This window comes from Phyllostomus hastatus, unplaced genomic scaffold, assembly GCF_019186645.2.
Source record: "Phyllostomus hastatus isolate PE091 unplaced genomic scaffold, TTU_PhHast_1.1 phas_scaffold_216, whole genome shotgun sequence".
Taxonomy (NCBI): domain Eukaryota; kingdom Metazoa; phylum Chordata; class Mammalia; order Chiroptera; family Phyllostomidae; genus Phyllostomus; species Phyllostomus hastatus.
The window spans coordinates 7,400,897-7,423,373 of NW_025334018.1; the positions used below are offsets into that span (position 1 = coordinate 7,400,897).

The following is a 22,477-nucleotide window of genomic DNA, read 5'->3' on the forward strand; positions in this document are numbered from 1 at the left end:
GTCACCAGTTGCCCATAGCTGGGACCCTGTGAATCATCCCAATAGTTTCCATGGAGGAATGTTCAAGCCTAACTCAAAATTTCATGCAGATTCGCTGTTCTACTCCCTCAGTCATTTTGAATGTGATGGCCACAGTATACATGCTCACTCAAGGGTGTCTACCACCCCCACTGACTAGTACAGTGAGGTCGTCACTGTTCACACACGCGCACTCCAGTCCAGTCTCCTTGGCAACCAGATTAACGTGCAAACCATTCTCATTATATAAACAATGGCTGGACTTTTTCTGGACAGACCTCATATATATTTAAAGTGGAATTGATTAATGATACACTGGCCTACCAACACCTTGGTGTTTCTTCAGTTGCCAGCAATCCTTACACTATTTCAGTTATCCAGAGAAACTTAGCAGCAATCCTTTGTGGCTCCCTCCAGGGGGAGAGTTACTACTGGATACTACTTTAGGATCGAATCAACTACAGGAGAAATGCCAGAAACCTAGCTCTTAGTTTGAGCTATATAATTTTCCAGTAAAACCTGATTGGTTACTCTGTCTGTGAGTACATGTGTGCATGCTTGTGTGTTATAGATAGATTGTATTTGTGATCACTTGTTTGACATTCTTATCATGATTTCCTCTTTGATTATTTGGATATCATTTTCTTTACAGATTGGGAGCAGTGTGTGAGAATGATCTTGTTCAATCTGTGTATATCCTTGATTTTTATAGAGATTGACTGCCAAAATGCTTTCTATTTTCAGACTATGTTAATTTATAATAAATATTGGCCTGTCTTTTGTGTTGGCCTTTTTCTTGTTACTTTTTTCTTCATCTAAACAGGTGGCTTTGTAGAATTATAGGCAAGGTTCCTGTCCATATTTCTATTTTTCCTCTGTTCTGTGACTCTATTTTGTTCTATTTCTTTTCCTGTCCTTTCTACCTCCTCCTTACCTTCCTTCCTTCTTCTCTTCCTTCCTTTTTTCTTTTTATTTAAATTTTAGCTTAGTTCATTAATTCTGTTTTTAGGTCGGATGATGAGCAGAGCTCTGCGGATAAGGAGAGACTCGCCAGGTAGGAGAACAGTATCTTTCAGCATGGTGAAGCAGATAATTCTGCTTTTTCTATCCTTTTTCTTACTCTGCTCTTTTCTTCCCCTTCCTGTTTGTGTTTTTCCTTATCTGTGGCAAGAGGGGACAAGATTTTTTAGAAGTTTGTGTGTAATAGGAATTTTGGCTTACCCCATCAGAAAATGAGTGGTGAGTTGAGGGAACTTTACTTAGGAATTTAAAAAATTACTTGTATAGTTTTCTCTTTTCCTCTTTACCTTGGCACTAAGCTTCACAGAACAAAAAGCTTTTAGGAACAATGCAGCTGTGCCAATTGGTCCTTTTGCAGGGAAATACTCTTTTATCAGAAAAATTAATAAATATGCCTGTGTTTGCAATTAGTTCATGATCTTTAGGGCTCAGCTTTTATTTCACACCCATCTAGAAAGCTCATCCTTATTTCCCTTTGTAGACTCACAGCCCAGATTACTATGTCACAGCAGTACTGGTGTTGCTTTGATGATTGAATCTTTTTGGTTTCAGCAGCCTTGATGTGGCTGTTTAAAAGATCAGCCTTCTGGACTTCAGTGTCAGAAATCTGTTGTTACTAGGAAGATAGGCGCTTTAAGTTTGAGAGCAGAATTTTAATGTTTCTTAGACAAAATAACTACATATGGGCCTCTGTGGTGAGACCTTTTCTCTACTTTTCTGTTTTCTGGTCTCTGATTTGGGATGACTCAGTAGGAGATACCTCATTGATATCAACGTCCATTTTTACTACTCCCCACAACTTAACTTCTCTGTCATTACCTCTTTCAGCTGGGTCACAAGCTTATTTTGCTGCCATTTCAACTCCTACTGACTCTTTTACCCTCCAGAAAACTGATTGGGCATGGTATGGTGGGAAGAGCATTGCATTCATTGAGTATGAAGGCAGCCGTTGGAAAACTCAAATTGCTTGACTTTAGTTTGCTCTTATAAAAAAAGAGATTTATGTTAGATTAGTATTATTTTTCTTTTTATTTTGACAAAGAACTTTTGTTCAAACAGAATCCTTACATGGTAATAGAAGTAAATGAAAGGATAAAGTAAAGCTGCCCAGGTAGCAGAAATGCACTGTGCTGTTTGGGTCTCTCTTTGAGGGAACCCTATGGATGACACTGAGGAACTATTGGGCTTTTCAAAAATCCAATTTGAAAGTACTGGATTATTATTTTTAGCAATGATATCATTCTGTTTTAATTTTGAGGATGTCAGTATTGGAGATGTGATCTACTTACCCTGATGAAATACAAAATGTCTGTTTTCAGGCCTTTTCATCCTCCTCCCTACTTCACTCCTACTCTCCAACTCCCTTTGTCCCAAACTGGGGTCTCTGTGAGGGATCTCTAATAGATGGTGTCTTATATTCTCTTGAGCTCCGTGCACTGGCACCACACCAAGATAAAGAAAGTAGGACTTCGTGCATGAGTTTTATCACTTCGTGATAAAACTTCAAAATCTTTTAATTCTTTTTTTCTAGTGTTGAGAATAAGAGGGGAGCTTAGAACATACACTATTTTATAGATCAGCAGTATTTATACTATATCATCAATTCTTATATCAGCTGTTTAACAACATACTTGTATTGGAAGTAATTGGTCATTTTATGTTTTCAGCCTTTAAATGGTAGAATTAGTAAGTATGGAGTGAGCCAAGCTGAGATTATTTGTCTCTCAGGCACTTAAGTGACTAAAATTAGTTAGAATATCAGTCCTTTCTTTAAAACATTTTTTTTTTGTTCTGAGGGAGTGGTAATTTTCATAGAAGGTGAAGTTTTCAGGAGATAGAACTGCTGGTATCTGCATATTCTCTGTCTGCCTTGCTAATTTCTATTCCATGCTTGCTGTGCATGAGAATGTTGGCAAACCTCACTCTAATTCCTGAGACCTAAGCATCCCTAAATCTAAATACTACATTTCTTCAGCAGCTTACTTGGTATCCATATCACTCTCTGTGCTCCCAGATGTTCAGATGTGACCTTCTGGATGGGACTTGTCCTCTCTCTCTATGCAGGGAAAATCATAGTGAGATTGAACGACGGCGACGGAACAAGATGACAGCCTACATCACAGAACTGTCAGACATGGTGCCCACCTGTAGTGCCCTGGCTCGAAAACCAGACAAGCTAACCATCTTACGCATGGCAGTTTCTCACATGAAGTCTTTGCGGGGAACTGGCAATACATCCACTGATGGCACCTACAAGCCGTCTTTCCTCACTGATCAGGTCTCTGGGATGTACAACTCTGAGAGGGTCTAGAATCTGTTGAAAGTTTTTATCTTTTGTAGTAGGTGACCATAATCCTGAATATTGGGAGACATAGCACAGCTGAATCTGTAGATTGTTTAAAGGGCAAGAATTGAGCTCTCAAGGAAAAATTCACACTGTGGGAAAAGTGAGTTTTGATCCTTGGCTATAACATTTATTAACATTGGAACAGTGAGCAGACTTGTGAAAACTATTTAACAAGCTAATAAGTATTTTAGAACTTCACTCATGAATACAGCATAAAAGGTGGAAGAAGAGCAGTGGAGTCACAGGGAGAAGAGATGACTGTGTCCAGGGAACCAGTCCTCTTCCTTGGCTCTAGGATTATAGAAGATGGGAGAAATTTATTTCTTCCCGAAGCAGCTTCTAGTTTTAGTGATACAAAGAGTCTGACAAGCACTTATCATTGCTTAGTGATGTGTTGTTCCTTGATGATGCATTATGAAAAGAATCAAGAAGGCAAAAACATTTCCAGACTTTCATGAACTCAGTCTGAATATGAGTATGTGAGTGGCAGGATACATATGTAAATGAAAAGCAATAGGAAAATGCATACAGAGAAGAAATACCTTTTTTAAAAAAACTGAATTTATATGGGGCTAGTTATAGTAGATATATACTGGAGGAATGGCTAAAGTGAATAGCATGAGCATGCCTAAGTCAAATGGTCCGTAAAGACTTCCAAGAGTAAGGAAGCCATATTCTATTTTGATTTTGAAAATTACACAGGGTTAGGGTTACTGCAGAAGAATTTGGAAAATTCAGGAAGTATAAGGAAAAGAAAATTAACCTATAATACCACTCTTTTAGTAAAAGGATTAAAAGCAAGGAAGGAATATGATTTGGAAGAAACAGTAAGAAGAATTTCCAAATCAGATGATCTGTGTGAAAGCACATATAGCACAGATTTTATGTATATGTACATTGAAATAGTTAATCAGTTTGTTTTGACAGTACTCATACAGATATTGACTGAACAAATTGTATTTGTACACCTTTTGTGAGCTAACCAGATTTTTGTTCTGTGAGAAATATAAAGAATGATAAGAGATTGTTGCTGATGGAAACACATGTAAATAAATCATATGATAAACACAGCTCTGTAGTAAAGGTACATTAATAAGTCCTGTAGAAGTGCAAATATGAAAAATAAAGAATAGGGGAGCAGTGTTGTAAGTTTGGGGAATAACCTGAGCAGTGTGATAACAAAGCCCAGTGAGAATGGTTGGATTTTTCAAAGAAAAGTAGTTTAGTGTACCTTGGGAGATGATAATAGGAAAGTAGGCTGGGATTTGACTGATGATGGAATATTTAGGTGTTATGTCAAAGAATTAAGATTTTAATTTTTAAGCAGTGGGAGTCATCAAGAATGTTTTAGTAGAAGCCCTGACTGGGTAGCAGAGCATCATCCTGATACATCAAGGTTGTAGGATTGATCCCCCGTCAGGGCACATACCAGAATCAGCCTGTTTCCACTAATTATCAGTCAGAATCCACTTATGTTTCTCTCTCAAATCAATAAGTAAAAATTTAAAAAACTATATTAGTAGATGTGCTAGCTTTTTAAGAATGGATTGGTATAAGATGACTGGGGCAATGACATAGTATAAAGCTGAGTTATGCTCATGAGAGAGATTGGACAGATTTTGAGACATGTAGCTTGAGACAGAGGAGGTACTTTTGAGAAGGAATGCTGGGAGAGCACCAAGGATTGTTTTTTGGAAAGGGAAATAATGACAAGTTTTGAGATGTTGAAATTGAGTTGCTGGTAGAATGTCTATTAGGAAACATTACAGATACTTGAAATCTAGGTCTGTTTAAAGATCCAGAAAAAAATTAGGCAAGTTTAGAGATGTAGATTTGGTGTTCATAGCAGGGAGGAGTAGATATAATTTCTCAGGGAGAGATTATGGATAGAGAAGAGAATTTAAGATAGAACATTTGAATATGCCTATACTTAAGACCTGAAGAAAGGAAAGGGAGCCTGAAGCAGAGGAGGGACATTTACAAAGGAAGCAAAGGTTGGCATATGAGGTCATAGAAGCTAGAGGAAAATAAAATTTAAAAGATAGAATGGACAGCACTGTCAGATTATGCAGAGAGATGGAATAAAATAATAAAGAGCCAGGAAAGGGGACTTGAACTGGCAATTAGGAGGGTTTGACTTTGTAGTTAGTAACCTCCTGAAAAAAAACATGAATGCTCTGGTTTAAAGTAAAGATTGTAGTGGGATTGAGAAATGAAAGATAACAGACTAGAGCCAATGAGTACAACATTATTCTTAGTATATAATCTTGGCACTGAAAAAGAGAGATGAGTTGGGCAGAGTTGAGGGAAGAAATGTGTAGAATTGAGAAAAGGTGATCATAATTATAGATCTGAGGTGCAAGAGAGAGAAAACCAGAGTATTTGTAGAGGAAGATCCTAAAAAGAGACAAGAGTGTATGTGATAAAGAACTCAGTTTTTGTTACTGGGAAGTCATTGTATTCCCTGTCTTGAGTCCTTAGGTAGAGAGGATGAGGCCCGATAATGGCATAGACACATTGAGGAAATATCTATTGGGAAAAAAAATATCTTGTCAGTGAAGGTAATTACATTTAGGGTGCAGAGCTGTGGCTATGGATCAGGCAGAAGTCAGCAATTGCTTATTGGAGAGATACTTAACGGTTTGAAGTGTCTTACTTCCCATGAATAATAATACCTGTTTTTTCAGAGTTCAGTATTAACTTTTACTTATTTTCTTTGGATAGGAACTGAAACATTTGATCTTGGAGGCAGCAGATGGCTTTCTATTTATTGTCTCATGTGAGTCAGGCCGGGTGGTATATGTATCTGACTCAGTGACCCCTGTTTTGAACCAGCCACAGTCTGAATGGTTTGGTAGCACACTCTATGATCAGGTGCACCCAGATGATGTGGACAAACTTCGTGAGCAGCTTTCCACTTCGGAAAACACTCTGACAGGTATGAGATATATGACTGGAAGTCCTTCTCTTTTATTCTGAGACAGAAGAAGTGTTTTAGCTTTTAAATTGAATTTGGCATGGCTTCTAGAATTTTCTTCTTTAATGAATATAATCAGTTCTTTTTATAAACATGCAGAAAATATACTTCATAGCTAGCTCATCCTTAGAAACTGTTTCATTAGTGACAGTGCTCATTAAAAATTTAGCTTAATGTTAATGTAAATAAAACAGTAAAAACAAAATCTACAATAAACTTTTTTCTATTCTAAAAGAATTAAGTTATCCATATTTCTGTTTCATTTGTATGGGTAATTAATTACCTGGTGTTTTTTTCTACTCTGTTGTTCTTGGCTTTGTGTTAGGTTCTGTGATAATAGATTTTTATTTTAGAGGGGAGTAACTAGTCAGTGTATAAGGTTTTCTTTTTTTTTTTTTTGTATTTGTACTATTTTTCTGTCTTTTGGGGGGTTTGTTATCCCCCCTCCTCCCTCCCCCCCTACATTTTAATGCTATTCAGTCATTTTGCCAGAGTTTTGCTGAAGGAAGTAAGTCACATCTGCTTCTAAGCAACTCTGGAAAAAATTTTAAAGTGGAAGCAGATCAAAACTGGTAATTAAAATAAAGTGGAAGCAGATCAGAACTAGTAATTAAAATAAGACCATTTTGGTTATGCTAATGTTGCCATTCGGTTTCCTCCTCTTTTATATTTTTAATGGATTTCATTTTTCTAGTTCTTTTTTCCAAAAGTCCCATTGGTTTCTGTATCTTAAAGGGAGAAACAATTTTGGCATGGGACAGGTACATGTTTCTATTGCTGATAAAATTGTTTTTAAGCCAGTGACATTTACTTTGTATGTGTGCATTTGTATGTGCACACATACATGTAAAAATAATTAGCCCTGTCCTGGGTGGCTCAGTTGAAGCATCGTCCCATAACTGAAGGGTTGTGGGTTTGATTCCTGGTAGGTCACATATGATCCCCAGTCCGGGTATGTACAGGAGGCAACTAATCAATGCTTCTCTCTTGAATTGATGTTTCTGCCTCTCCCTTCCTCTCTCTCTAAAGAGCAATGGAAAAAAAAAGTCCTCAGGTCAGGATAAAAAAAAAATTACACCCAAGACCATAACTTTGCCTCTTGCTTGCCAGCACTATTTTCCACTCCTGCCTTCCCTTGCACAAGGTTATTCCTAGTACTACCTTTGAACTTAAAGAGTAAGATATCTTGCTGGGAATTGAAGTATTTTAGACTTGGAAAAAATCCATCTCCCCCATGGCCTATTCTGGTAAAAGCCAGAAGATTGGGGAGCATGACTAGGTTATATACTAATCGTTGTCTTCAGTGTCTCTCCCCCTCCTCCTCATACACAAGAATGCACTCCAGGTTGCTCTTCACCTTCTTCTTCAGGGCGTATCCTTGATCTGAAGACTGGAACAGTGAAAAAGGAAGGTCAGCAGTCTTCCATGAGGATGTGTATGGGCTCAAGGAGATCATTTATTTGCCGTATGAGGTGAGTGTCAAACTGAAGGTTGTGATTTGACATAGGAAAAATTAAGAGCTGAATGTTTGATTTCTGGTCAGAGGAGTTAAACTCTTAAATCCAAGCTCTAGTTGGATTAAATTGAACTCTCAAGACCCACATGGGTTGTGACATACAACAAAGTGTCTGAGAAGGGAACTAACATTTACTAAACCCCTCCTGTGCCAGACATTATGATAAGTGCATTATGTCTGTCATCTCATTTCCCACAACTGTGCTGTAGGGGAGAATTCATGGTTACTATTTTGCTGATTTAAAAAAAGAGTCAAACAAATTAACTTCCCAGGATTACGTAGATAATGTTTGATACAGGATTTTATTTTCATCCATAGTAGTCAGACTCCAAAACCTGTATTTTTTTTCCCAGTACATCATGAGACAACATCCATGTATTCAGACCATTTCTGCATTTTTGTTTTGTTTCTTGGTAGGACTATGAGAATTTCTTATGTCTTTTAGTTAGTATTTATAAATTTTATACTGTACATTTTATAATTCTGAAGAAAAGAGTGGTAGTACTTTTTATGTAGGTAGAAAAGACATCTGTTAAAGTCACAAACTAATTTCAGGTTATATAGTGGGAAATTGATATCTTTGTACTGAGAATATGCTTATTAGAAGTGATGAATAGGAATGTTAAGAGAGTTTTCCTGTTAAAGTTACAAAATTGAATTGTGGTTCTGGTTTAAAGTAACTTCAGATGCAGACTAAAGGATTTGCCACTTACTGTCTTCTGAGATGCTAAGCAGATTAAATGACTGCTTTGTGTTTTGATTTTATCGTCTAATACTGGAAGTTATATTAATAACAACTCAAATGAATAAATATATGTAAAGTGGCTTAGAATAGTGTATGGCACATATTCTTTGTAAGTTTTATCTATTATTTTAAAGAAATGAGAGGAGCAAAGTAGAAAGTGGGAGAGAGTGTCCCAATATGTGGACTTAGCTAATGAAAAACATGGTAGGAGCAAGATAAATAATAACAAAATGCAGCCAATGCATAGCGTTGTTGTGGTACAGAGTTGGCAAACTACAACTCTTTATTTGTAAAGCTTTACTGGCAGGTCACCACGCCCCTTTGTTTACATGTTGTCTATGGTTGCTTTCATGCTATAGTGGCAGAGTTGACTAGTTGCAACAGATGTTGCAACAGATTATATGGCCCACAAAGCTGAAAATATTTATTATCTGGTCCTTTACAGAGAAAGTATACCCAGTCCTGATATAGAGAATCTCTGTATTTGAAGAACATGTGGGAAATTTAGACTTCAAATTCTAGGACAGTTACAAGTTTTAGAAATACCAAGTCTGACGTTTTTATCCTTCCTTATTAGGAGCATTGTTAACAATTTTCTCTGTCTAGTTGTATTCAGAGCCTATTATCTGGCTGTTAAAGGATGAAAAGTTCTTTGATAGTGCAGCTTAATCACTTTTAAACTCTCTGTTCATTGAAACAGGTGTGGCAATAGCTCTGTGGACCCAGTTTCGATGAATAGACTGAGCTTTCTGAGGAACAGATGCAGGTGAGATCCTAAGCAGTGAAAAACCAAAGGGATGGCCAAGTATGTATAGAGATCACCACTTCTTCAACTCTCTTGCTGTAGGACTTCCTTCAGCAGCCCTCACCCTCATCCCTCACTTTCCAGTTACTTTGTTTCTGGCAATGTTTTCCAGAATCTCTAAAGCTTCTTTTGATTATCCTGTTTAAGGAAGTTGCCCTACTACTTTATCTACTTTTTTCCTCCTGCAGTACCTTTAAGTTGCTTTACTTTGGCAAGGGTCAACAATCTGATGATTGTTCTTGCTGGTGTAGCTCAGTTGGTTAGAACATCCTTCCCATACAACAAAAGGTTGGGGGTTTGATTCCAGGTCAGGGCACATACCTAGCGGGTTTGATCCCTGATCAGGGTGTGTGCAGGAGGCAACAAATTGATGTTTTCCTCTCTCTCTTTCTTTCTCTGCCTTCCTCTCTCTAAAATCAATAAACATTATAAAAAAATATCACAGTCACTCTTGGGAAGGAAGGATCCAAATATAGTTATCCTGTTTTCTAAACACCCAAGAGCCTAAAGGTTCTAAGCCACCGCTATCTTTAAAGTGTTCCTGGGTAGGGTTTTCTCCTCACAGCTGTAATTCTTCTAGGAATGGACTTGGCTCAGTGAAGGATGGGGAACCTCACTTCGTGGTGGTCCACTGCACAGGATACATCAAGGCCTGGCCCCCAGCAGGTAGGAAAGTTGGAACCTTTTGGTGCAGCAGGTTCCTTGGAATCCAAGAAGGTTAGCTAATGTTTACCATGACCCTGGTATATGAAATGTACTTTGGTATAAACTGTTAAGAAAATAGGAAAGAAAAAGCAGACTCCTTCTCTTTCTTCCCTTATGGACTTATATTCCAGTTGATGAGATGATTACACCCACTTGAAAATGAGTCAGTGTTAGCTTTGCCACAGAATGTATTTTTTAAATGTGCAAATTCATAATAATGTATAATGAATACCTGTGTTCTAAGTATTTGTGTATAAAAAAAGTTGTCCTTGAATACAGTTAGTTTGGGAAAGCTTTCTAAAGTAGGAGCAAGACTTGGAGGGAGAAGGGGGAAATGATTTGATTGTAGTAACTTAAAAAAGGAATATTCTTTGCCACAGCACAGTCTTCTTTGAGCAGATTAGCTTTACTAGAACTTGAAGTTAAACAGGGAATGTTAGAAACATGGCTGAGGTGCAGGGACCAGCCTTTAAAACGGCTTTTCAGAACTTCCAAATTATGCAACTTTATCACTTCCCTGCTGGATGAGTATGATTTGGAAACAGGTATTGTAGGGAGACAAAAATTAAGAGAAGAGAGGCAAGGTAGTGTAGTATATTTTGTAAGAGATTAAACTTTGGATTTGGAAAAACCTGGGTTTGATTCTGGCATTGTTATTTACTAGTGCTATAGCCTTGGATAAATTGCTGGACCTTTGTAAAAAAAAACAAAAACAGAAAACAACTCAATTTTCTTATCTGTCATTTGGAGAGAAATATCCAATATAGAGCTGTTGTGCCAGTTAGATTTAATGTAAGAAAAGCACCTAGCCCAAGTGGCTGGCATATGGTAGGTGCCCAATAAATGGTAGTTTAATGTAGTTAACTAATTTTAAGTAGGAATGGCATTTGAACTTTTTAGTTTATATGCTGTATAAGTCATACATTTGTGGCGTACATGGTCTTTCATACTTCATATAGCTCTCAAAGCAATTCTGTTTTTCTTGGTAAAAAGAAGATAACTATGCAAAGAGCGGAGAGAAGATGCAACCTCTTTCCTTTCTACATAGAACATTGAAATATTGGCATCTCTCTTTTCCAAAGGACATAAATAACTGTTGGTGTTTGGTTTAATTTCATTTTTGGTTGTTTGCTTACTTTAAAAGCCACAGGTTGGGCCCTGGCTGATGTGGCTCATTGGATTGAATGATGGCATGCAGACCAAAAAGTTGCTGGTTTGGTTCCCAGTCGGGTCACATGCCTGGGTTGCAGGCCAGGTGCCTGGGTGGGGGCATGTGAGAGACAACCAACTGAAGTTTCTCCCTGACGTAAATGTTTCTCTCCCTCTCTTTCTCCCTCCTTTCCTCTCTCTCTAGAAATAAAGAAATACAATCTTTTTTAAAAAATGTTGCAAGTTATGCAAGACATCTGTACTATGCCTATGATATGGTTACAGAATGAATGGCTGTCTTCATATGTGTTTTTTAGGTATTTTGGATGGTATTTGTGTTCTGCAATTTATTATAATTAATATAGGTAAAATATATGAGTTTATATACATAAATACTTAAAATAGTACCTGGAATATATGGTAAATTCTGTGTAGTTGTTTACCCTTATTCTTTTTTTTAAAGATTTTATTTATTTATTTTTAGAGAAAGGGGTAAGGGAGAGAAAGAGAGAGGGAGAGAGACGTCAGTGTGTGGTTGCCTCTTGTGTGCCCCCAGCTGGGGATCTGGCCTGTAGCCCAGGGTGTAGCCTGACTGGGAATTGAACCAATGACCCTTTGGTTCACACACCAGCGCTCAATCCACTGAGCCACACCAGCCAGGGCTGTTTACCTTTATTATTTTATTAATTTTTATTTTATTTCAAGCACCTTAAAAATTATTTTTTAGCTTTTTTTTATTGTTGTTCAAGTACAGTAGTCTCCATTTCCTCCTAAAAATTATTTTTAACAACTTTTTTCCTTTAATTTTTAAAATAATTTTCAATTCTTTTTAAAAATATTAAAATATAGTTGTTACACAATATTATATTAGTTTCAGGTGTACAACACAATCATATGACTTACACTTTATGAAATGATCACCATGATAGGTCTAATAACCATTTTTCACTGTATAAAGTTATTACAATATTGACTCTAGTCCGTATCCCATACATTATATCTTCATGACTTGTTTATTTTACAACTGGGAATTTGTACCTCTTAATCCCCTTTATTTTTTGGCTCATCCTAGCATCCCCTTTCCTCTTACAGCCATCAGTTTTTTTTGTCTATGAGTACCTTTATTCTTATCTTTTGTCACTCTTTATTGTTTTATACTTAGCCTCTTTAAATCTTTCACTGTCTGACTTTGAAGGCAGTTGAGTTTGAGATTCCTGTTAAATCTTTTAACTTCACCTTCCTGAAGGTGTCTCCCTCCCAGATGATGACCCAGAGGCTGGCCAGGGAAGCAAGTTTTGCCTAGTGGCCATTGGCAGATTACAGGCAAGTATGAATTTTCCATGTCTCTGTTATCCCTTTTCATTAAGAAGAAATCTCCTTCAAGACTTACTCATGTTATTTTTCTTTTATTCTCTGAATACAAGTGAACAACTCTGTAAATTTCCACATATTTGCAGGGATGTGGCATTCATAGTTAACACTGAGCAGAAACCAAAGAGGATGAGAGAGGGAGGGTGATCTTTTCCCCTTATATTTTTAATATATTCAGCTTCACAATGCTGAATTTTCTGTTTTCAACTAATTTCTTTTGCCTGTACACAAAAGAAGAGAGATAGTTTTCATTTTATCATCATTACATGACTAACAAGAGGAGTGGAATTATTTTGATTCTTTAAAAAACTTTTTAATTTAAAAATTTTTGATTTTTATAAAAATAGATAAGTTTCTTGGTTACTTGGGACTGTAATTTTCTAATCTGAATGATGAACACAGACTAGCTAAATGAAGGTAGATGGGCTTTGGGTTAAATGAATTTTAATCTTGACAAAGTTGGTGAAGAGTACATATGTGGGAGTGGGGCTAGGCCTCTCTTGTCATTTTTTCCTTTCTGTATGAGGTGTGAAAGTTTTGAAATTCCTAAAACTGGGAGCCTCATGTCTATATAAATGACCGCGAGGTGGTAGGAAATACGTCTGTAAAGAGTTGTGTAATTTTATCTCATTTTGTCTCTTTACTTACAGGTAACTAGTTCTCCCAACTGTACAGACATGAGTAATGTTTGTCAGCCAACAGAGTTTATTTCTCGACACAACATTGAGGGAATCTTCACTTTTGTGGATCACCGCTGTGTGGCTACTGTTGGCTACCAACCACAGGTGAGGAGCTGGAGCTATTATACCACTGATACTTTGGCCTGTTGTTCCCCTTGGCCTTCTAGAGATTATAAAATCATGTAATTCCAGAGATAGCTAAGCATATCAGCCCCTGGATCAGAGCTAAATTTATTCTCAATAGCTTCTTTTATTTTCAGCTTCTTATCAAAATTATTCTGTCTAGAAAAATATGGCTTCTGAAGCCAGGTGGGAGCAGCCGGTATGAGTATTTTTGTTGTTGTTGTTAATGATATCAATGCAGATACTGATACAAAAGTACTACTTCTAAGTAGTTATAATGCTGTGGCCACCTTTAGATATCAGATAAATAGTAACCCACAAGTTACTATGATTTTATTTAGATTTCTTATTCAGCAGACCAGGTTGAGAAATACCTGAGTTGAGAAATAAGTCATTGTATAAACATTCACAACAATAGTGGTTGGGAGGGAGTTCTGGCTATGGATGTGTGAAGAGGTTGGTAAAAAGAACAAAGTTGGAGGATTTACACTTCCTGATTCAATGCCTATTATGAAGCTGTTTTTATCAAGACAGTATGGTGTTAGTATAAGGATCAATAAACCAGAATAGAGTCTGTTGTCACATGGTCAACTAATTTTCAGCAACTATCCTAAGAGAATTCAGTGGGAAAAAGAAATCTTTCAAACCAAATGGTAATGGAACAATTGGATATCCATATGCAAAAAAGAGAGAGACTCAAGACTTTTAGAAGAAGTCGGGAGAAAATCTTTGGACCTTGAGTTAGACAAGATTTCTTGTATGACACTAAAAGCATGATTCACAAAAGAAACAAGTTGATAAAGTTGATTTCATCAAAATTAAAATTTGCCCTCTTAAAAGAACATCAAGAAAGTGAAAAGACCAGCCACAAAGTGGGAGAAAATATTTGCAAATCGTATGTCTAAAAAAGGATTTATGTCCAGAATATTTAAAGAAATCTTACAACTCATTAAGACAGCCAGTGAGAGAAATGGCACAAGATTTGAATAGACATTTCATTTAAGAAGCAATATGAATGGCACATAAAAAGATGTGCATCATTAGTAATCATTAGGAAAGTGCAAATTAAAACCACAATAAAATACCAGTGTATGCCCCCTAGAATAGCTATAATCAGGAAGTATTCTCAGTGTTACCTCAAATTTTAAAATTAAAATAAAAATTTTAAAAGAATTTATTTGTTTTTTTTAGAGTGAGGGAAAGGGAGGGAAAGAGAGAGGGAAACATCAATGTGCTCCCGACTGGGGACCTGGCCTGCAACCCAGGCATGTGCCCTGACTGGGAATCCAACCTGTGACGCTTGATTCGAAGGCCAGCACTCAATCCACACAGCCACACCAACCAGGGCTTAAATTTAATTTAAAAAAGTTTCAAAAAGTATCAGCAAGAACATGGAGAAACTGAAACTATGATACATTTTTGGCAGACATGTAAAATGTTATAGCCCCCCTGGAAAAACATTTTGGCAGGTTTTTTTTTGAAAAGTCAATTAAACATACATTTATCCCACAACCTAATATTTCCACTCCTAGGTATTTACCCAAGAGGAGTGAAAACATTGGGTCACACAAAGATTTATACACAGGTATTCATAGCTGTATTATTCATAATAGACAAAAAGTGAAACAGTTTAAATATCCATTAACTAGTGAATGGGTACTCAAATTGTGTTAGAACATGATAAGCAATAAAATGTTAAAATACGGCTGAGCAATAAAAAGGAATATACTGTTGATACATGCAATAGCATAGATGAACTTCAAAAATATGTTAAATGAAAGAAACCAGACATAAAACACTACATATTATATGGTTCCATTGTATGATATTTCTAGAAAAGGCAAAACTAAGAAGCAGAAAGCAAATTGGTTGTTGGCTAGGGAATTGGGAGCAGGAATTGACTATAAACAGGCACAAGGGAACTTGGGGGGGGCAATGGACATGTTCTAAAACTGGATTGTGGTAATGGTTGCACAGCTGTACAAATTTACTCTAGATAAATTGTACATTCAGTGAGTGAATTATATATGTAAATAATAACCTGAAATCTGTAAAAATGCAATTAAAACAAATATACAGTATTCTGAAAAAAATGCTGTAGAGGCCAGTTGCTTATTAGTAGGTTCCATCATTTTCTTTTTTTTTCTTCACACTTATCTACAATCCTAGGATAAAGACAGGAGAAATAAAATCCAGGTCACCTGCTAATGGGCCAGGAAAGTTAGATGCTCATAAAAGGGTCGATCTTCCTCTTCTTTTCCTCTTTTAGGAACTCTTAGGAAAGAATATTGTAGAATTCTGTCATCCTGAAGACCAGCAGCTTCTAAGAGACAGCTTCCAACAGGTAACTTTTTTTCCTGGTTTGGATGTGAATAATATTTTTATCTGATATCTATAATCACTGTCATTCCACAAATACTTATTGACTACTAATTAATCAAGTACTGTGGCAGGCACTACAGGTTTGCATTCTTTAGTACTTAACCAGTATTTTTAAGGAACAGAAAGGACCAATCTTTGAAACTGTCCTAACTTTGGTAATATCGAAAGTGTTTTTGTTTGGCTTTAGCTACTCACTGTCCTGAATCTAACTAGCTGCATCCAAGGGACTGTCTTTAAAGTATTTAAAATATTCTAGGCTTTGTTGAACTGTGTATAATAGAAAAATTCAGTTTATAGTTCTTTTATAGATAAATGAGAATTGACTCTTAATTGTTAGCTGCTTCTTTAATTGTGATTTTCAGGCCCTAAATCCTGACAATATCTGGTGAATTAGGTAGCAGTTCTTACTTTATATTAGACTAGTTAATTTTCCTATTTTTGCCTCAGTAGTGTCCTTACTGATGACAATGGGTTTAGTGATAGTACCTAAATTCAGAGGGAATTCAGAGGGTTGTAGGGAAGATTAAAGAAGATAATGCAGTAAAGCACATAGCACAACTTCTTCAGGAAATCAGACAATGGCAGTAAAAAGTCTCTGTCTCCTGAATCCTCAGCATCACCAGTTCCAGCCACTCAGCTATAGCTCACAGAAGGTTCATGTGTGTGTAGTCTCAGGAAAACTATTCTGACTTCTGTGGAAGTCATTCAAAGCTAAGGACATGAACCTTCATCAGTGTGAAAAGATATACAGTATATTTTAAATCCATGAAATGTATCATTCTGATACTTTTGACCACAGAGTATCATTTTATCACTTCTGGAAAATGTTTATTCCAAAACAGCTTTAATGGCCCATATGTACACTCCATAATTTCAAGGTTATTATTCTGGTATCAGTTGCTGCTATGATTTTAAGAGTATGCAAGTAAAGGTGCTTTTCAATGTGTGGTCTATGACTACTTGCTGCTCTCCAGATTTCAATGTTTCTAAAGTCTAGATGGATTTAGATTTCTCTTCAGTATGTTAATTTAGTTATTATTTCCAATGAAGCTTGTTTTTCTTTTTTTCCCCATTTTAGTTAACAGTACTTTGTTACACGCTTGATTTGAAAAAGTTTTAGACATATATTTAAAATGTGCCTTTTTATTATTGCTAAGTGAAGTATATTCCATTTTCTGCTATAATTATTTCTCAGTTTGTAACATCAGCAATTACTGCCGCACTCATCAGCCTAAACATAAATGTTATCACTTACTTTTTCTTAAAAACAATTTAAAGTGTAGGTATTTTATACTTTTTAAATATATGTATTTATATTTTAATCCTCATACAGGGACATGCTTACTGATTTTAGAGAGAAGGGAAGGGAAAAAGGGAGAAAAACATTGATGTGAGAGAGAAATTTTGATCATTTGCCTCTTGCACGAGACCGAACCCAGAGCCTAGGCGTGTGCCTGGACCAGGAACCAAACCCATGGCCTTTCAGTTTATGGGACAAAGCTCCAACCAACCGAGCCACACCGGCTAGGGCTAAAGTGTAGATATTTTGAAGTACGGGGCTTATACTTCATTGGAATAGATGTGTACAGCAATAAGCAGGTTTTCCAACCCAGTACTTAGTTTGTTCATTGTATAATATGCATTGGTTCACTGTATAATACAGTGAGTACATTTAAGTTTTAAATGCAAATGTTCACCTCACACTTCTTTTTTATCATGTTAAATAAATGTTGATGTTCTTAAAAGAAAAAGCACAAAGGTTGACATATAGAAACTATGAAATGTTAGCTGCTAATATTTTTTGTTAGGGAAAGTCAAAGATTTTTTTCTATTCTGTTAGATTGGAAACTAATCTAAAATTAGTTTCTTTCGAAAAACTTATTTTTGCTTTGAAAAGCAAAATAAGGCTAAAGCCAATTTAGTCTTTATTTATTGAAACCTCCATGGGCGTTGTGAGAATAAAAATTCTCAGGTTTGGGGGAAAAGCTGGGATTAAGGAGCAGCCTGTAAGTTATATTCAGTGTCATTAAACTTGTAAATTCCTAGTGTAGATTTGTAAAGCTAGATATCAGCGTTATTTTTAAGGGGCTTTCCAAGAGAAGTGGGGAATGTAGTGTTTTCTCTCCTGAAAATAATTGTTATTCCTTTTGACTTTGATTAGAGAGGTCAGATAGCTTGGGGCTCTGGGAAGAAACATGATAAATATATCTCCTGATTATTTAGTCACTTAGTTTTCACTCACATTGTTTTGTTAGTAACTTTGAAACAGACTGATACTTTAAGGACAGTGACACAAGAATCTTGGGGTTGTAGAGTGGGACTTTTATTTTTTAATTTTCTAAAGATAATTTTTTGTGGGTTTCACTGATAGCATGAGAACTTTTTCAGGTGGTGAAATTAAAAGGCCAGGTGCTGTCTGTCATGTTCCGGTTCCGGTCTAAGAATCGAGAATGGCTCTGGATGAGAACCAGCTCCTTCACTTTCCAGAACCCTTACTCAGATGAAATTGAGTACATCATCTGTACCAACACCAATGTGAAGTATGTACCATAAAGGCCTTTTCCAATTACAGGATTTCTTCTCTGCCAAATCTACTTACCTCCTTCTCATCTACTTTTTTTCGTCTAACTTATACTAATGGTAGTAAATACTATTAGTTCGAAGTTCCTCATCTTCCAGCATCTTAAAATCTGTGTAGTTCATCCTGGTAGAATTAGATTTTAACAAACAGTAGTTTATAGAGTAGGTTCTGAGATGTGAAGTGTTTGTATTTCAATTTTATTTTTCAGCCCTTTCTAGTCTGCCAGGGTTTTTCTCTAGAGCAGGTATCTGCAGACTCTTTCTATAAAAAGGCCAGATCCTAAATATTTTAAAGACCTTGTGGGGCCTATGGTTGCTATTGGAACTACTGAAACTCTGCTGTTATAACATAAAATAGTCCTAGACAAATAAAATGAACAAAGATAGCTGTGTTCCAACAGACTTTTGTTTACAGAAACAGGCAGTGGACTGGATTTGGCCCATGGACCATAGTTTGCTAGAGCATAGCTCCATTCCCTTTTTCGTTAGTCTGCTTGCTTCTCTCTCTGTTCCTTGATTTCATTCTGTTTGAGCTTTCTCAGCTTTGTAAAAAACAATTTTTTATTGAAATAGATTTCACATACTATACAATTCACCCATTTAAAGTGTACATTTTTTAAAAGTATGTCACAGGTGGAAGGGCGGGCATAGGTGGAAGAGGGTATGAGGGGATAAATGGTAATGGAAAAGATACCACTAACTAAAGTATGTCACAGGGTTGTGCAGCTGTTACCACAATCTGATTTCATTCCCCCTAAAAGAAATCCTGTACTTGCTAACTAAGTCACCTCCTCAAGCCCTATAAAACAACTAATCTACTCTATCCCTATAAATTTGCCTATTCTAATTTTTTTTCTTTTTTAAACAGCCTACTCTTTTTTTTAAAGATTTTATTTATTTATTTTTAGAGAGGGTTAAGGAGGGAGAAAGGGAGAGAAACATCAATGTATGGTTGCCTCTCACATGGCCCCTACCAGGAACCTGGCCTGCAACCCAGGCATGTGCCCCTGACTGGGAACTGAACTAGCAACCCTTTGCTTCGAAGTCTGATGCTCAAGCCACTGAGCCATACCAGCCAGGGCTAAAGAAATTTTTTTTAAAGATTTTATTTATTTATTTTTAGGGAGGGAGAGAGAGAGAGAGAGAGAGAGAGAAACATCAATGTGCAGTTGCTGGGGATCATGGCCTGCAACCCAGGCAAGTGCCCCTGACTGGGAATCGAACTGGCAACCCTTTGGCTCATAGCCTGCACTCAATCCACTGAGCTACACCAGCCAGGGCTGCCTATTCTAATTTTTTAACATAGCTTTATATATATGTTATTTTCATTTTTAAAAATGTTATTTATTTATTTTTAGAGCGAGGGGAAGGAGACAGAGAGAGAGGGAGAGAAACACCCATGTGTGAGAGAAACATCGATCAGTTGCCTCCGTTGCCTCTTGCCTGTGGGGACTTGGCCTGCAACCTGTGCATGTGTGCTGACTGGGAATCGAACCAACAATCTTTTGGTTCATAGGCCTGTGCTCAGTGCTCTGAGCCACACCAGCCAAGGCAAATTTGCCTGTTCTAGCTAAAAGTTTCAGATAAATGGAATCATACAATATATGGTTCCTTTGTGACTGGCCTTTCACCTAGTATAGTGTTTTAAGAGTCATCCATATTATAGCATATATCTGTACTTCATTTCTTTTTATTGCCAAATAATATTCTTCTGTATGGGTATATCATATTTTGTTTATTTATTCATCAGCTGATGGAGATTGAATTGTTTCCACTTTTTGGCTATTAAGAATACAGCTATGAACATTTGTGTACTAGTTTTTATGTGGGTATGTTTTTGTTTTCTTGGGTGTATGCCCAGGAGTAGAATTGCTGGGTCACATGGTAACTCTTGTGTGTTTACTCTTTTGAGGAACTGCCCAACTGTTTTCCAAGCCTACTGTACCATTTTATATTCTTGTCAGCAATGTATGAGGATTCCAGTTTCTCCACATTCTCGCTGTCTTTTTTTATTGTACCTATCCTGGCGTGTGTCAAGTTACTTCTCCATTTAATCTATCTCTGTGTAATTGGCTTTGAAGATCTGATTTTATAAATAATCAGCAGTATGAATAGTACCTGCTGATGACATTGAGTCTGTGTCCTCCAATTCAATTTTTAGGGCTTGTAAAGTTCAGTTCTCTGCGAATTAACTCAGTATTACAGAGTGGATTGAGTTAGAAATTTTCATTAACTTACAACTCAGGTGTATATGATCATGGTCATTGTAAATTTTTGTTTTTTTCTTCTTTATATAACAGAACAACTATTGTTTTGTTTTTTCATTTTGTTTAAATTTTTAAGAACTTGTTTCTGGAAATAATGACTTTCCTCATTTTTACAGAGTTTCTTCCACCACAATTAATTTGAATTAATTATTAATATTTAAAAATAAATATTCTTTATAGAAAATTTGGAAAGTATTGAACACTATAAGAGAAGGACAATTTTTTCGTATTCCAGAATTTTTTTTATGTTTCAGTGTACATTTTTCAGTTTTTTATTTATGCTTCTTAAAAACAGTATTATATGTATATACACACACTTAGATCCACATCTACACAACCAGGTACTGAATAACTAGGAGGAGTTAGAACCCAAACAGGGTGGATTTGCCATCGGAGATAATTTCTCTTTATACCATCTTGTCCATAGTGTGAATTATTTGTTGAATCTTAGGTCATAGGTTACCTGTAGAATTATACTTGAAAGGGGACTTTATTAGTGATTGCCCTACCTACAAGTGAATATATAGAGCTTTATGTACAAACAGAATTAGATACATTTTCCCCCCTGTTTTACCTACTCTCCATTTTCCCAGGAATTCTAGCCAGGAACCACGGCCTACACTGTCCAACGCAATCCAGAGGCCACAGCTAGGTCCCACAGCTAATTTGCCCTTGGAGATGGGCTCAGGGCAGCTGGCACCCAGGTGAGAAGTGGTGGAAGAATCATTTATTGAGCAATGACTAGCCCAGCACTGTCTGCCATCCATTTTAAAAAATCTGTTTATTTTTTAAAGCCTTTCCCCACATTATTTTTTTTAAGATTTTAAAATTTATTTTTATTTTTTAGAGAAAGGGGAAGGGAGGGGGAAAGAGATGGAGAGAAATATTAATGTGGGGTCGCCTCTCACACATCCCCTACTGGGAGCCTGGCCAGAAACCCAGATGTGTGCCCTGACTGGGAATTGAACCAGCAATCCTTTGGTTAGCAGGCAGTGTTTGGTCCACTGAGCCACACCAGCCAGGGCTCCCCAGATTACCAGATTAATTTTTTTTTTTTTAAGATTTTATTTGTTTATTTTTAGAGGGGAAGGGAGGGAGATAGACAGAGAGAGAGAGAAACATCAATGTGCGGTTGCTGGGAGTTATGGCCTGCAACCCAGGCATGTACCCTGGCTGGGAATCGAACCTGGGACACTTTGGTTCCCAGTCCGTGCTCAATCCACTGAGCTATGCCAGCCAAGGCTCAGATTAATATTTTTAAAAATATTTTTTTCCTATTTCTGTCCTCACTGGCCTTAACATATAGGCAACAGCAAACAGAATTGGATGTGGTACCGGGAAGAGATGGACTGGCCAGCTACAATCATTCCCAGGTTAGTGTGTCTTATTTGAAGAGGGCAATGAGCATTTCCTTAAGAAATGCCTCTCGATGCCAATTAGAGTGTGTATATATCTTTTTATATGAATTTCAGGGTTATGGAATTGTCATGTTAAACTTTGCATGGTTATTTTTATTATTGTATTCCACAGGTTTCTGTTCAGCCTGTAACAACCACAGGGGCAGAACACAGCAAGCCCCTGGAGAAGGGAGATGGTCTCTTCGCCCAGGATAGAGATCCAAGATTTTCAGAAATCTATTCCAGCATCAGTGCAGGTGTGTTTCTTCCTCATTCAACTTTTAAGTTTTCAGTTTGATCACTTACTGATGGGCCTGCTGCTGCCCAGTCAGTAGTCTTCCAACATACTCCACTTAATCATAATACCTCCTGAGTAAATAGGAACTTGCTGAACT

General features: G+C 36.8%; 1 protein-coding gene across 4 annotated transcripts in view; it reads left to right on the top strand.

Moving 5' to 3' along the window:
• ARNT (aryl hydrocarbon receptor nuclear translocator) overlaps positions 1 to 22,477 on the top strand; it is a 57,581-nt gene that overhangs the window by 29,675 nt on the left and 5,429 nt on the right. For 2 of the 4 annotated variants that reach the window (XM_045816735.1, XM_045816736.1), the window contains exons 5-17: positions 1,028 to 1,072; positions 3,103 to 3,316; positions 6,110 to 6,323; positions 7,732 to 7,834; positions 9,324 to 9,389; positions 10,009 to 10,094; positions 12,529 to 12,605; positions 13,304 to 13,438; positions 15,726 to 15,800; positions 18,227 to 18,378; positions 21,279 to 21,389; positions 21,992 to 22,058; positions 22,216 to 22,339. In XM_045816735.1, the coding sequence (XP_045672691.1) occupies positions 1,028 to 1,072; positions 3,103 to 3,316; positions 6,110 to 6,323; positions 7,732 to 7,834; positions 9,324 to 9,389; positions 10,009 to 10,094; positions 12,529 to 12,605; positions 13,304 to 13,438; positions 15,726 to 15,800; positions 18,227 to 18,378; positions 21,279 to 21,389; positions 21,992 to 22,058; positions 22,216 to 22,339 (1,469 nt within the window). The remainder of the gene's footprint in view (positions 1 to 1,027; positions 1,073 to 3,102; positions 3,317 to 6,109; positions 6,324 to 7,731; positions 7,835 to 9,323; positions 9,390 to 10,008; positions 10,095 to 12,528; positions 12,606 to 13,303; positions 13,439 to 15,725; positions 15,801 to 18,226; positions 18,379 to 21,278; positions 21,390 to 21,991; positions 22,059 to 22,215; positions 22,340 to 22,477) is intronic. The other 2 variants (XM_045816737.1, XM_045816739.1) reach the window with 1 other exon arrangement.